The sequence below is a fragment of the Larimichthys crocea genome, chromosome XV, assembly GCF_000972845.2.
Source record: "Larimichthys crocea isolate SSNF chromosome XV, L_crocea_2.0, whole genome shotgun sequence".
Classification (NCBI taxonomy): domain Eukaryota; kingdom Metazoa; phylum Chordata; class Actinopteri; family Sciaenidae; genus Larimichthys; species Larimichthys crocea.
Genome location: NC_040025.1, coordinates 798,177 through 810,963, shown reverse-complemented (window position 1 = coordinate 810,963; position 12,787 = coordinate 798,177). Strand labels below are relative to the sequence as shown.

The 12,787-nt window shown below is 37.9% G+C and overlaps 2 protein-coding genes across 3 annotated transcripts; both read right to left on the bottom strand.

Annotated features, from left to right (window-relative positions):
- Nucleotides 1-571: 571 nt before the first annotated feature.
- On the bottom strand, nucleotides 572-5,270 carry LOC104939010 (L-rhamnose-binding lectin CSL2-like). 2 transcript variants are annotated; one of them, XM_019270881.2, is made up of 6 exons: nucleotides 5,196-5,270; nucleotides 3,277-3,309; nucleotides 3,096-3,158; nucleotides 2,119-2,254; nucleotides 1,145-1,254; nucleotides 572-1,050 (listed from the first exon to the last, which is right to left on the bottom strand). In XM_019270881.2, exons 1-6 carry the CDS (start codon nucleotides 5,224-5,226, stop codon nucleotides 890-892), a joined length of 534 nt encoding a protein of 177 aa, XP_019126426.1. In that variant the 5' UTR covers nucleotides 5,227-5,270; the 3' UTR covers nucleotides 572-889. The 2 variants fall into 2 exon arrangements, with proteins under 2 accessions (XP_019126426.1, XP_019126427.1); XM_019270882.2 differs by having other exon boundaries at nucleotides 908-1,254.
- Nucleotides 5,271-6,012: 742 nt separating this feature from the next.
- LOC104939006 (L-rhamnose-binding lectin SML-like) lies at nucleotides 6,013-8,380 on the bottom strand. The gene is made up of 9 exons (XM_010755471.3): nucleotides 8,325-8,380; nucleotides 8,116-8,148; nucleotides 7,977-8,030; nucleotides 7,618-7,750; nucleotides 7,243-7,352; nucleotides 6,847-6,891; nucleotides 6,585-6,717; nucleotides 6,332-6,435; nucleotides 6,013-6,073 (listed from the first exon to the last, which is right to left on the bottom strand). The coding sequence occupies exons 1-9, from the start codon at nucleotides 8,347-8,349 to the stop codon at nucleotides 6,033-6,035; spliced, it is 678 nt and encodes a 225-aa protein (XP_010753773.2). The 5' UTR covers nucleotides 8,350-8,380; the 3' UTR covers nucleotides 6,013-6,032.
- Between the last annotated feature and the right edge of the window lie 4,407 nt (nucleotides 8,381-12,787).

Genomic DNA, 12,787 nt, shown 5'->3' with positions numbered 1-12,787 from the left:
ATTTTGTTCAACTGACAACTTTGGACCTGTCACTTATTTGTAGTACTGTAAGATTTGTATGACTGTTTAGCAACTTAAAGTATTTACATTTTTATTGTAGTTCAAGTACGTCCAAGATGGAAGAAGGTTGAGATGATGGGGTTTGAACACTTGGGGATGAAAAATGTCACTTTCCATTGAAATAATATAATGTAGAAAATGACAAACTGATAGATTCATTTCATTCAATGCATGTTTATTGATGACATGACTGTAATTTCAGTATGCACAACAGATTACACTGGAGTGAGTTCAGGATCTGCAAAAGAACATAAAATATTTAGTTCAGACAAATAGTTTGCTGTTTAGTTTAATTTAGACTGAACAAGCTTTTAAAGCTTTTAAAATACTTACATTCACATACGTAAGACAGCTCCAGGTACTTGTGAGTACCGACACAGGGGTCTTCAAACAGTGGGCTACCCACCCTGATAGTACAGCTGTTTTTCCCATTACATCTGTGGATACAGATGTAATGACAGACAGTTACGTGAGTGAATACAGGTTTGAATGCACCTTGGACCATGTGAAATATTTTATTTAAAGGAGTGGAAAGTGTATTGCAACTAACCACTTTTAAAGCTGCATTGTAAAGCAGATTTCTTTATATCTGTTTTAGCAATTTGTCTCTTGAAGTCTTGATATGTATTAACAAAACTGTACCTGTTAGCTACTATGATTCGGGTCGATCGTGAGCAGTAGACATTCTCAAGCTGGTTGGCATCCCGTTTGTAAGAGCATGTGGTCTGGTCACTACGTCCATAGTAAGCACCAAGGACAAATATAACCTGCCCTACATCTGATAAAGATGGACAGACAAAATGGCAAGGCAGATAAAGTGGGAATGTAGTCAAGCAGCAGGCAACCAAGGAGCAGGTATTAAAATATATTCAAGTTTGAAGTTCTGTTGCAACAGAAACTTGATTTTCCTGATGTAACAGCAAAACATAAGAAATGTAATCTTACCACAATACAAATGTGCCAAAGATTGCTCGCATGTAATGATGTGAACTGTCAAAGTGAAATGAATAAATCACATTAGATAATCACACTATAAAACCTGCAGCTTTGTTTCACTGTAGTTTCATCCAGACATGTGACTAACTTGCTGGGAAGCATGTGTAGTTGGTTTCCAGGTATTTGTAGGTGTGAAAGCAGGGTTCAGAGGTACGGACAAGCTGCATGTTTAGTTCACACATCTTCTTGCCATCACAACTGGAGAAAAACCATAAAGAGGATGTTTTTAGCGCAAAGTAAAAGCACACTAAAACTAAAATAGTTTGCATGAAATACTTAAGTAGTTTGAGAGAGAGACCTTACTGTGTAGTTCCCACACTTTGAGTGCATTATATAGTGCGAAACATAGACATTTTAATGTGTAGTATAATGTCATTGTTGATTTCTGTAGTGTTTTGTTCTATGACGCTAAGAAAATTTTGTAGATGGCTGTAGGGCCTTTTGTATTGCAATATCAGTGCTCCAAGATTTAGTCCAGAATCAACAACTCAGTCCCTGGAAGATAAGTCCTGACAGGTGAAAATATTGACTTGACTGATAGGTTACCTAAAAAACAAATGCACAAATCAGCCAAAAATCCAAAAAGCATGCTAGTGTATCTGAAACCTAAACATAGTTAAGTTCAATTTTGCCATGGTAAGTTTACAAACAAGTTAGCATGCTTAAGACTATGCAGTTTTCATCCAAATACCAAACTTCCCCTCTTAAAATAATGTAAACCAAACCAGTCTTTGACACAGCGAACGCCAATCCTCCTTCATTCCATCTGAATTAGGCATCGCTGGTACAGCTACTATAGTTTGAGTCTTCTGTTATCATTACAAATGGCACGGCAAGGACAATAGCACAAGAATTACTTTCTATGTACTGGAGTACTTCAGGGATCTGTGCTTGGTCCCCTACTCCTCTCAACCTTTGTGGCCCAATTATCCAGTCATACATGTATGCAATTATATCTTAAATCTGTTAAAGTGTTAAAGATTTAACATTGAATAAAAGGACATTCATTTATGTAGACTGGTTGGTAAAGAGCATGAATATTATTGCACATGTAATGTGTACCGTTCCTTGAGGATATCCTTTGTGCCATCCTGAGAGCACTGTGTATTCTGAAGCTGTTCTGCCGGTCTGCCCTCACTGCAGGTCACGTTGTCTGCACGTCCATACAGTGCTGCCTGCACACTGATCACTCCAATGTCTGTCACACGCCAAGAGAGGGATTCAAAAACAAGACTAGAGGGAATATTTGTTTAGTAGGGGCATATTATATCGGTATGTTTGTCATTTTGACTGTCTATGGGAGTGTCTAAAAATCCAAAACTTCTGGGTGGATGCTATGAAAACCGACCCCTTAAATGCAAAATTCTATGTGCTTGGAATCGATCTAAATGACTTAATACAGACATCAAAACAGACTAACTTCTGGACTTTGGACTTCTACAAGCTAGGAGTGCTATTGCACTATGTTGGAAGAGTACCATTGAGGATGTGGATATGGGAGCTTTTGTATTGGTCTGGAAAGACAAACTGGCATCGTAAAGGGCAAGTGGAAAAATTTTGTCAAGCTCTGGGAATCAAACATTAATATTATTATAGATGGAAATGTAGTCATTACCTGAAAGGAAATTGTAAATATTAAAGTTTTTTATTTGTATCCTATCCACCTCTAACATAAACACAGAAATGTTTTCTTACATGCTCAACTTTAAAAATGCCCTATATGTAGAATTTTTGATGTTCTAGACTAGCATATTTCAAATTATTGTGATGCCATAAGTTTGTAATTGTTGATAGATGGAGATGGGGGGCACCAAGTCCTTCACAACACAGTAAAGGTCAACCTCATGTCATGAGAGCTCAGAATCTGCAGTTTTTCATTCCAAACAAGGAATCCAACCACTGACTTGCACTTAGTGACATTACCTGCCGAAGTGATTGTTATATAAACTAGCAGAATGTTGGCTCTATGTTGCCCGTCCCCTAAAATACACCAAAAATGTGTAATGTGTAATGATAAGCATTGATAAGTTCAGTCATACCACAGCTCAGGCGATGGATGTTGAAGCGGTTGTCACAGGTGACAACTCTCTCTGTGGAAACCACTGAAGAAGTATTAATGAAAAAAAGTATGAAAATATAAGTTGAAATGTGTTCATGCCGCATACTGTATGTAGAAAATAAATGAAATAATTTTCATAACACATTTAATCAATTATGTACCTGCTGTCATGAGTGAACATGTTGCTGTCAGAACTGAAAAAACAAAACATGTCAAACATTCAAGTGTTACAAAGTCACTTTAAACCTCTTTATTGTATCGTTCTATTAAATTAGAAGAAGAATAGAAGATATATTTCAAAAAAGGTTTGAATACTGACACATAAGCAAATGTAGTACATTGCCTTTATCTCATTACCTGTACTCAAATACATTTAATTGTACATACAAAAAGCACATAAATCATTGTCAGACGAATGGTGGCAAAGGGCCCTTGACAGGGTTAACTCCACCTCATCTTGTGCCAGTCTGACATTAATTCAGTTCGAGGTCCTACACAGGATACATTTTTCCAAAGTTAAACTTAAAAAAACTTTTTAATACAAGTGATACATGTGACAAATGCCCTCCGTCACCAGCCTGTCATACACACATGTTTTTTTCTCTGATTCTGGTCCTCTTTCTACAATACTTTTTCAAAAGCTCTAAACAAACCAGTGTTTTGGAGTCCTTTGACCTCCATCTTTGGTGTGCTTGAAGAATTCACACACTTCACCAACAGTGAAAGCAACTCTATCGCTTTCGCATCTCTGGTAGCCCACAAACATATTTTACTTCATTGGAAGGATAAGAATCCTCCCTCCCCTAACTCTTAGCTAAAGGATCTAATGTCATTCCTACACTTAGAAAAAAATCAAGTACAGAATTAGGGGGTGCCCCGACAAATTTTATAAAACTTGGAATCCCATTCTTTCCTTAATCGATTCCATTCCCTCCTTAGATGATTAAGATAGATGGTTTTGGGATGGTTTGGTCTTTGGTTTGATGATATGGTGGTCGAACTCCAGTCACAACATATACAAATTGTAATAGTTAATTTTGGGGGGGTTTTCCCCAAGCATTTTGGATCCCTCCTTTAAATGTCCCTTTTTATCTTTTGTTGGTTTGGTTACTGTTCACCCCTCCTGTTCTTTCTTTGAGGGTGGTTGGGGGGTTTGTTTGTGTTCTAAAAGGGGGAAAAATGGATAAAATGTATCCTCACTGATTGAACATGTCTTGCATCTTGATAACCCAATAAAGATATATATGAAAAAAAAAACACATACACATAAATTATTCTTGACTACTAAATTAAAGCCCAGTTAGCCAAATTATGATATAGGATATATGGACTTGAAGTCCATGTAAATAAACTGATGAGGAGTACCTTATCTCTAAATAAAGACAGAAAAACATATCCATGATGATCCAAACAAAATATCAACTCTAACAATATATGACAGTCTTCAGAATAACCCAATACAGAAACTGCACAGTCTCAAACAATTTCCTCCCAATGTGAAGTAAATCAAATATTTCCACCTATAGATTTTGAGCTTTAAGTCCAAATCACAAAATATGAATCAGGGTCCTCTGACTTGATTTACATTTGTAAAATAGCTGAAACCAACAGGATAAGATTATATTAAGTCTGGTCATGAATGTTATGCAGTTATACTTACAGAATCTAATTGGTATACAATTCAATTACTCCAAAATATATTACTCCTAATGCCCTCTCTATGTGCCTGAGAATTCATTTCTAAGAATAAAATCATCGAATAGCAAAGTATGCCTTAGGTCATCTTTAAAAACTGGGCAGACAAGGACGTATTTGCTACTGTTACTGTATCAACCTTCACCAAATAAAGGTGGAAGGTAACCCTAACCTAACCCTTTCTTCTACCTTAGTTAAGAAGAGAGATACTGCCAGAATTATAGGGTTTCATTTTGGTGCAGTATAATACAACAAGGATATCCACATAGTCTCAATGATTACTCTAACCAGCACCTTAAAACTTCTAATATATTAACTAATAATAATATATAACTTCAAAATTAATAAATAAACACCCCATAGCTATTGCTCTAGCTGTACTCACACAGTGTGGTGATGAGTCTGAAGTGTAGCATTGTAAACGTGCAGCGTTTTTAGAAGATCCAGTCTGAGCCAAACACTGAGTCTGATGGTGGCTCTAACAGACACACTCGTATTTATTCTGCTGTGGCAAGAACTGTCTCTGTCATGCAATAGCTTGACCTTTTACAATCAGTATCTATCTGTGGTAAATGTGTGAACAATTAAAGCAGGGACAATGACACTATGTGGGCCAAGATGATGAGCAGAAGTGAAAAGATGCCTCTATACTCCAACTCAAGTTACAGAAATACCACATGGTCAGACGTCCAAAAGTCTGCAAACAACAAAAGAGAGATTAAGCTGTATGACACACAGCATTGCAAAATTCAACAAGGGTGTTTGGTTGTTTGATCATCCTCCAGCTCAGGTATGCTTTTTTCCAGCCTGTCAACAAACAGACTCTGTCTTCTGTCTTACTCACTTCATGTCTCTCACATTCCCTGCTACCAGTCTGTCAAATGTACATAGACTGCAGATTCTTGTCTTGTGGTGTCAGGTTGCGTCCTTTCGTGACTATTTACCGCATATGTTTTTGTCTGTTGACTTCCTGGAAACCTCAAAAAGCACCTATTGTTATTTATTGTCTCTGGACCAAAAAAACACCTGATATTGAAAGTCCCTGGTAGGGGAAGGTAGTTTAACAAGAATCGGATATTTCTGATCTGATAGGATTCATGAAGGTTGTGTGTGTATTTCTTTCAGTTTTGGGTAAATAATTATTAGCACAATAGCATATAAAAAATGAACAAAAACTCCTAATCACAAACTGACAAGACACATTCTGATGATTCAATTTATTTTATTTAATACGGGTTGACTCCTCTGCCTTGGGATCTGGATCTACAAACAAACAGACAAAAAAGAAACAGACTTACTTAAGATATCTGGAATAACATGGCCAGTGACTGGCCAGTGACAGTGAAGAGCACAGACTGTTTTGATTAATAGACTCTTTTGATTAATAGAGACTACATTTTTGAATAGTTAGCATTGCAAAGATTATTGTTCAAGCACAGATCATTGCTATTTCCCACGCAATGCTGAATTTCACATTTGGACCACAGAGTAGCTTCAGTAGGGTGAAACAGAGCTACTTACACTCACATACGTAAGCCACCTCCAGGTACTTGAGAGTACCAACACAGCTCTCTCCAAACACTGAGTTGCTTGCTTTTACAGTACAGCTGTTTTCCCCATTACAACTGTGGAGACAGAATGACGTGTAAACGCAGATTTGAATGTGAGATGCAGCACATGAAATCTGGGTGTTTTTTGAGTAAAATACACCATGATTTTGATTTCCACAGCCTCAAACATGAGGCATACGTTGACAAAAAGTGGCCAGGTGTACCTGTCAGAAACAATGTTGGTCGGGTTTGAACAGTCAGTATTTTGGATCTGAGAGGGAGGCCGTTTGTATGAGCATGTGGTCTGGTCGCGGCGTCCATAGTCAGCACCATAGACATGAATAATCTGCCCAACATCTGACGAAAAGAGCAGGAATAGCAGAGAAACAGTGCTGATGCTGAAGTGCCATAAAAAATTAAAAATGAATTGCTTATGTTTTTGATAATAATGCACCATGCATAGAAAGAACAAAAACATGATCTTACCACACTGCAGGTGTGCCACAGAATGCTCACATGTCACTAGGTGAACTGTGAAAATTACATGAATCACATTAAACATGCATTACTAACCCCATTGGTGCATTTTTATGTTAAAAATCACAACTTTTCGTGTGATCTTGAAATTGGATTATTAAAAAAATCCATTGTAGCCCACTGCTGACCTGTTTGAATCACTGAAAGCAGGACCAAAACCTTAAAACATATTTATCCCAAGTGGAAATAAGTTAAGAGGAAAAATCAGGAATATCATATAGAATGTCCCATAAGAGTAAAAAGGTATGCATATGCATATATTTAACATGTGTCACAAAACCTTTGGCTATGAAAAACAGAAGTGGAAAACATGAAAAGTTCAGTTTCATGCAGACAGTGACTGACTTGCTGGGAGGCAGGTGTAGTTGGTCTGCACATATTTAAAGGTGCCACTACAGGACTGAGATGCTCCGAAGACACTTTCAGTCACTTCACACACCCTTTTTCCATTACACCTGCAGGGAGAAGACAAAGAGCACAATTTAAACAGGAACACAACAAAACTGAGATACAACATGCAACTTGGGCCAGTGTAAGAGATGAATTATTTCCTCATTCTTTGATGAACAATTCTGAAGAATAGGAGGTACTAAGTTCGTATGGTGCAAACCAAGTATGCTGCAATGACGGCATCCTATGCGCCATGAATCAACTTTTTCTCTTAAGCTGCTTGCATAAACTCATGTTTCAGTTTAGTGCAATGATAACACAAGTGTGTACCTCGTCTTAAGGTTATCCACAGTGCGCAACGGAGAGCAGCTTTCAGAAACCTCCTGCAGAGGTTTTCCCTCACTGCACATCCCACTGTCTGCAAGTCCGTACAGTACCGTCTCAACACTGATCACTCCAATATCTGTTACACAGCAAAGAGAGAGAAATTAAGAACCCTAATATACACATCAAAATATTCTCTTCATAGTGCAGGAAAAAGAAAAATCAACTTTTTTTCCTTAAAATACTGGTCGAGTCAGATGCTTAAAATAGAAAACCTCAACAACAAACCAGACCAGTTGTTTAGTGCTGCCAAAATAAATGTAAGCACTGCTAGACAGAAAGTTTTAGATTACACAGAGTCTTACCGCAGCTTAGTCGATGGACATTGTCACCTTCACAGGTTGTAACTGTCTCTGCAACTAACACAGATATGAAAGTGTTAGTTTACCAGAAATCCGCACATGCATCCTTGTATTACACACACTCACACAGAGATATATTTACCTGCATTTACAAGCAGGCATGTTGCTGACAGCACTGAAAAAGAAACAGCTTGTTAGATTTTTGTAAGAAACAGAACAGATGCTTTTCCAGTTTGAAATATAAAAGGACATTTTCTTAAAAACAGAGATTTTACAAAATCACAATCTAAAATATCCTTATTAATACAAAACCTATGTTGTTATTATCATGGTCTTCTTGAGTATACTCACAGAGTGTGATGCTGAAGCAGAGCATGGTTTTACACGTACCAGTTGTAGGTGAGACTGATGGTGGGAACAGAGACACTCAGTATTTATTCATTTCAGATTTAGGGTAGTTTGTGCCTGTTGTGCAAACTCTGACTCTAGTGGCTCCAATTCAACTGGCTATAATTTCCAAAATGAAAATAACATTACAATCCAATGAGGGATGGCAGACATCCAGTCAGACCACAGACAGAAGAGGCCAGAGCAGTGGGAAAGGCTGGGAGCTGAGAAGAGCAACAGGCCAATAAAATATTGGCATTATTAAATTTACACACACAATGAACTATAAGAGTTTGTAGAAACCACAGGCTGGGCACAGCCTGAAGCAATCAAGCAGTCAATAAAAGATTTATTATATTGTTAAAGGTTTAATGTGTGGCCTCTACCAAAAACGCAGTGTTGTTGTCTCAGTCTAAAATTTGATAGGAATCTAGTATGTACCCGATGACAATGGGGGAACTTGAAACAGAGGACTCGAATGCAGAGTACGGGAAAAAGCAGATGTCTTTATTTTTTTTTAACACCAGGTAACACCAGGAAAACAAAAAGCGCCACTCGAAGAGGCACAAACAAAACTTGGCAGGGCCAACAAAAAAATCACTCTTTCTAGGAACTAGAAAGAAACAAAAACTAGACTAGGCAAAAGGCCAACAAAAAAAAAAAAAACACTCTTACGAGGAACTAGAAAACAACAAGACTAGACTACAGGATAGGTACAGGCTTGACTATGACGAGAAGGCTGGTGATCAGGACGACAGACTTGACACACTGGCACAGGACAAAGGGAGACGCAGACTATAAACACACATGGAGGGAAATAGGGAACAGGTGGACACAATCATGAATCAGGGAAGACAATCAGACTGGTGACACATGAGGAAGGGCAAGTGACCTGAAACGAGAGGAGAGTTAATTTCCTTGATGAAACAGGAGTCACAAAACAAACATGGAGACAGGACGAAAACTCAACTTGACATACCGGTGTGACACCCGAGCTAGATAACTGTAAGTGCACTGCAGGTTCTTAGGTTAAACAGAAACGACAGTTGTCTTCCTGACGAGACAAAAAAAAGAAATGGATGATTTTGTAAAGCTGGTTAGTCTTAGCGTTAACTATAAACTTGACTTTAACTGAATTAAATTACTCTTGCGCTGTGGGTAACACAAAGAGACAGGAGAGAAAGGAGACAGCTTCCTCAGAGTTCAGTGTAACTTGGTCCACGTTACTATCTGCTTCAACAGAGCGACAATCGAACACTAACGTGAACGTGATACATCACCTTAATGTTTTACCTCATATCACTCCACCAGTCTTAACCGTCACATACATTATAGGTAAGGTGTACCATAACATATAATCCCTTTTCTAAGTGAAGCAAAATAATACAAATAGTTATCACTGATTAAATTATGCCAATCCTACTCACTAAACCTAAGACAAATAAATACGTAACATAAGAAAACATTGTTTTTTTAACCAATGGGGGGGGGGGGCTATAAATATATATATAATGAATAAATATAATTGTATAAATAAATCTCCACCAAAAATTAATCTAATCTTACATGCTTCCATGTATTTAGATGATGAAATGTCTTCAAAGGTTGAGGAAATAATAAAAAATCTCTCTTACAATTTGTTCGGGCTTGTCTCGAAAAGGATGTAGTTTGGCAAATATTATAACTAAGTAAGAGCCAAAAAGAGCCCTTTTTTAATCTGAGTTCAGTTCAACTAACTTTGGAATGCATAATATAGACATGTTGTTGTGCTTAATGTAGTATCCATATGAGAAACAGAGAACAGTACGAGAAAGCAATTCCGTGCCGCCATGTTTTGAAAACGTGGTTATAGTGGGAGTAGTCTCCGACAAGTTTCAGGAGTGAAGACAATTTTGCTTGAGACACTGGCAAAAACAACCAACAAAAATCAACTACAATTACAGTTCCATAATATGCTGACTGGAGGCTGAAGAGGATGGCAGCGTCTGATGAAATATTGGCATCATTACAATTACACCAAAAAACATATAGTTAACCGTGTTGTTGGTGCCTAGGTCTCGTGGCAATGTACGTGAGGAGTTGTTATAAACAAAGACTGTTGGGCCAGACAAAGGAGAAAATCCTCATTGGCTCCATTGTAGAGCTTGTGGGACGGACAAAAACAATTATCATAAAAAAAATATGGATCTCTTCAAGGGGGGGACGAAACAAAACCACTGCTGCAAACAAACGAAAACAATGTTAACCAAACCTCAAAAGTTACAATTCAGAAGAAAAACAGAGCAAAATAATTGCCATGATCCAAGGACATAATATGAGAGAGAATGTGGTCCATACCCCTCATATGTCCTTGCCTTGCCATACACCTTTTGTCCTCTGAGGTTCAAAATAAACCCACTGGTTTTATCTTTTATTTAAGCATATGGTTATAATTGTCAATCAGTTCTGTGTTACATCTTTAGACTTACTTCAGTCTAAACACATTGCCACGTTTTTTCCCTTTGTTTTGGAATTTAGGGCCCAAAATAGATGCCAGATGAAAAGTATACTGTGTTGTTGAGTTAACCCTCCTGTGTTAGATTTTAATATCCATCTAGTTGTGATCACAACCACCTCAGCCTACTAGCAGGAGGGCGCGGGCAAGGAGGGAGTTTCGTTGAGAGAGTAGAAGGAGTAGGGACTGCATACTGTGTATTGCTTTACGGCTCCAGCCCCTAATGCGCCTTGTAAACAGAGACTTCCACCCAAACTGAGCTGCTACATTTCCAGTTTAGAAAAAACTGAATGTGACACGTTTTTTTTCTTTTTTCTTTTTTTACCCCAAAATAGGATATCCAATTAAATGATTTCTGAGGGATTTTGTGTCTGTCCTGCTGTATTACTTGTTCAATTTTCCCAAGATTTCATCCCTGTGTTAACATGATTGAAGCTGAAGAGAAGGAGAAATCATCTAATCAGGCAGTCTGTAGTGAGTTATTTGTAGTTAGTCTGTAATGAAGTATATTATTAAATCAAAAATAGAAGCAAATGTTTCATTCTAACTAGACTCTGCTTATCGAACACCATGATCTGTATATTGGAATTAGTCTCCACATGGATTTTAAGATTGCAATGAATCTATTGATATGGTTAAACATTGAAAATATTATTAATATGGTGTACACTTAAACATATTGATTTTTTTTAGATGAGCCTTATTATGTGGCAAAAACACATTTTTCTGCTGACCCTGTTCACAGCAGTGCATAGCTCTACTTCTACTGTAGCTATAAGTACCTCATACAACCCCACTTTAGAATACCACAACTGTACATTTGTAGTTGCCACATGTAAGATTCTGAGGCATTCTACGTATTCATTTAATATTTTAATCAGTTTTTATTGGTAATGGGTGAACCAGTTGTATTGTATCTTGACTTCCATGAATTTCTCAGTTACCAATGACAAAGGACAAAAAAATAATTATTTTAGACTAAACAATTAATTGCAGAAATAAATATTTGAATGAAATTCTGTAATGTCATCTTAAACTGAGATAAGACAAGAACTGTACAACTACTAAAAACTACTACTATTTATATATTTTTTTGTCTTTTTTTATTTGCTATTTTTTTCTGTTGTTGTTGTTTTGATTGATGTTGGGTTGTTTTCTTTTTTCTTTTTTTTTGCCTCTTTGGACGTGTGGGGTAAACCAGAGCACCTGGAGAAAACCCACAAAAACCTGATGTCATTTTAGTCCTTCTTCTTCTTCTTCAACCTCTTTGGTTTCCTCAACCCCAGAAAGTGACGGGTTTTCTTCCAGACAGAAGGTGGTTCTGCTGTCCTCTCTGGAACATTTTCCTCAGCCTCTTTCTGGGATTAAAGGAGCAGTACAGGATTGATGGTCTCCTGCTTCTCACACTGCTTTTCCTCAGCGACTTCAGTCTCCTTCAGTGGTTCGAGCAGCAGTGCAGGACTGATGGTCTCCTGCTGCTCGCATGGCTCATCCTCACATTTGTCATCACGGCCGGTGATTTTTTGGGGCTCAGCCTTGAGCTCAGTGGAGAGCTTCAGGTTGAGTGAGATCTGAACACTGAGTTGAGTTTTCAGCTCCTCCAGCTCTCTCCCAAAAATCTCCTCCTTCTCAAGAGCATTTTGCTGCAGGACAGTGATCTCCTCCACCATCTTTTGACACAGGGCTTCCTGCTTTGCCCTCAAATTGTGAATAGCACGCCAGCCCTGTGACACTGAGTCTGCATGAGACTTGATTTCCTTGTCAAGCTCATGCTGAAGGGTGTTGGCCTGCTGCCTGACCATGATGACATCAGTTTCATATTTCTGGGTAATCTCACCATGTGAAATGTGGATCTTCCATTTCTTGCTGGAGAATCTTGTTCTTCTCCTTATCTGCATCCAGCTTTGCAGAGAACTTCTCCTGGTTCAGTTTG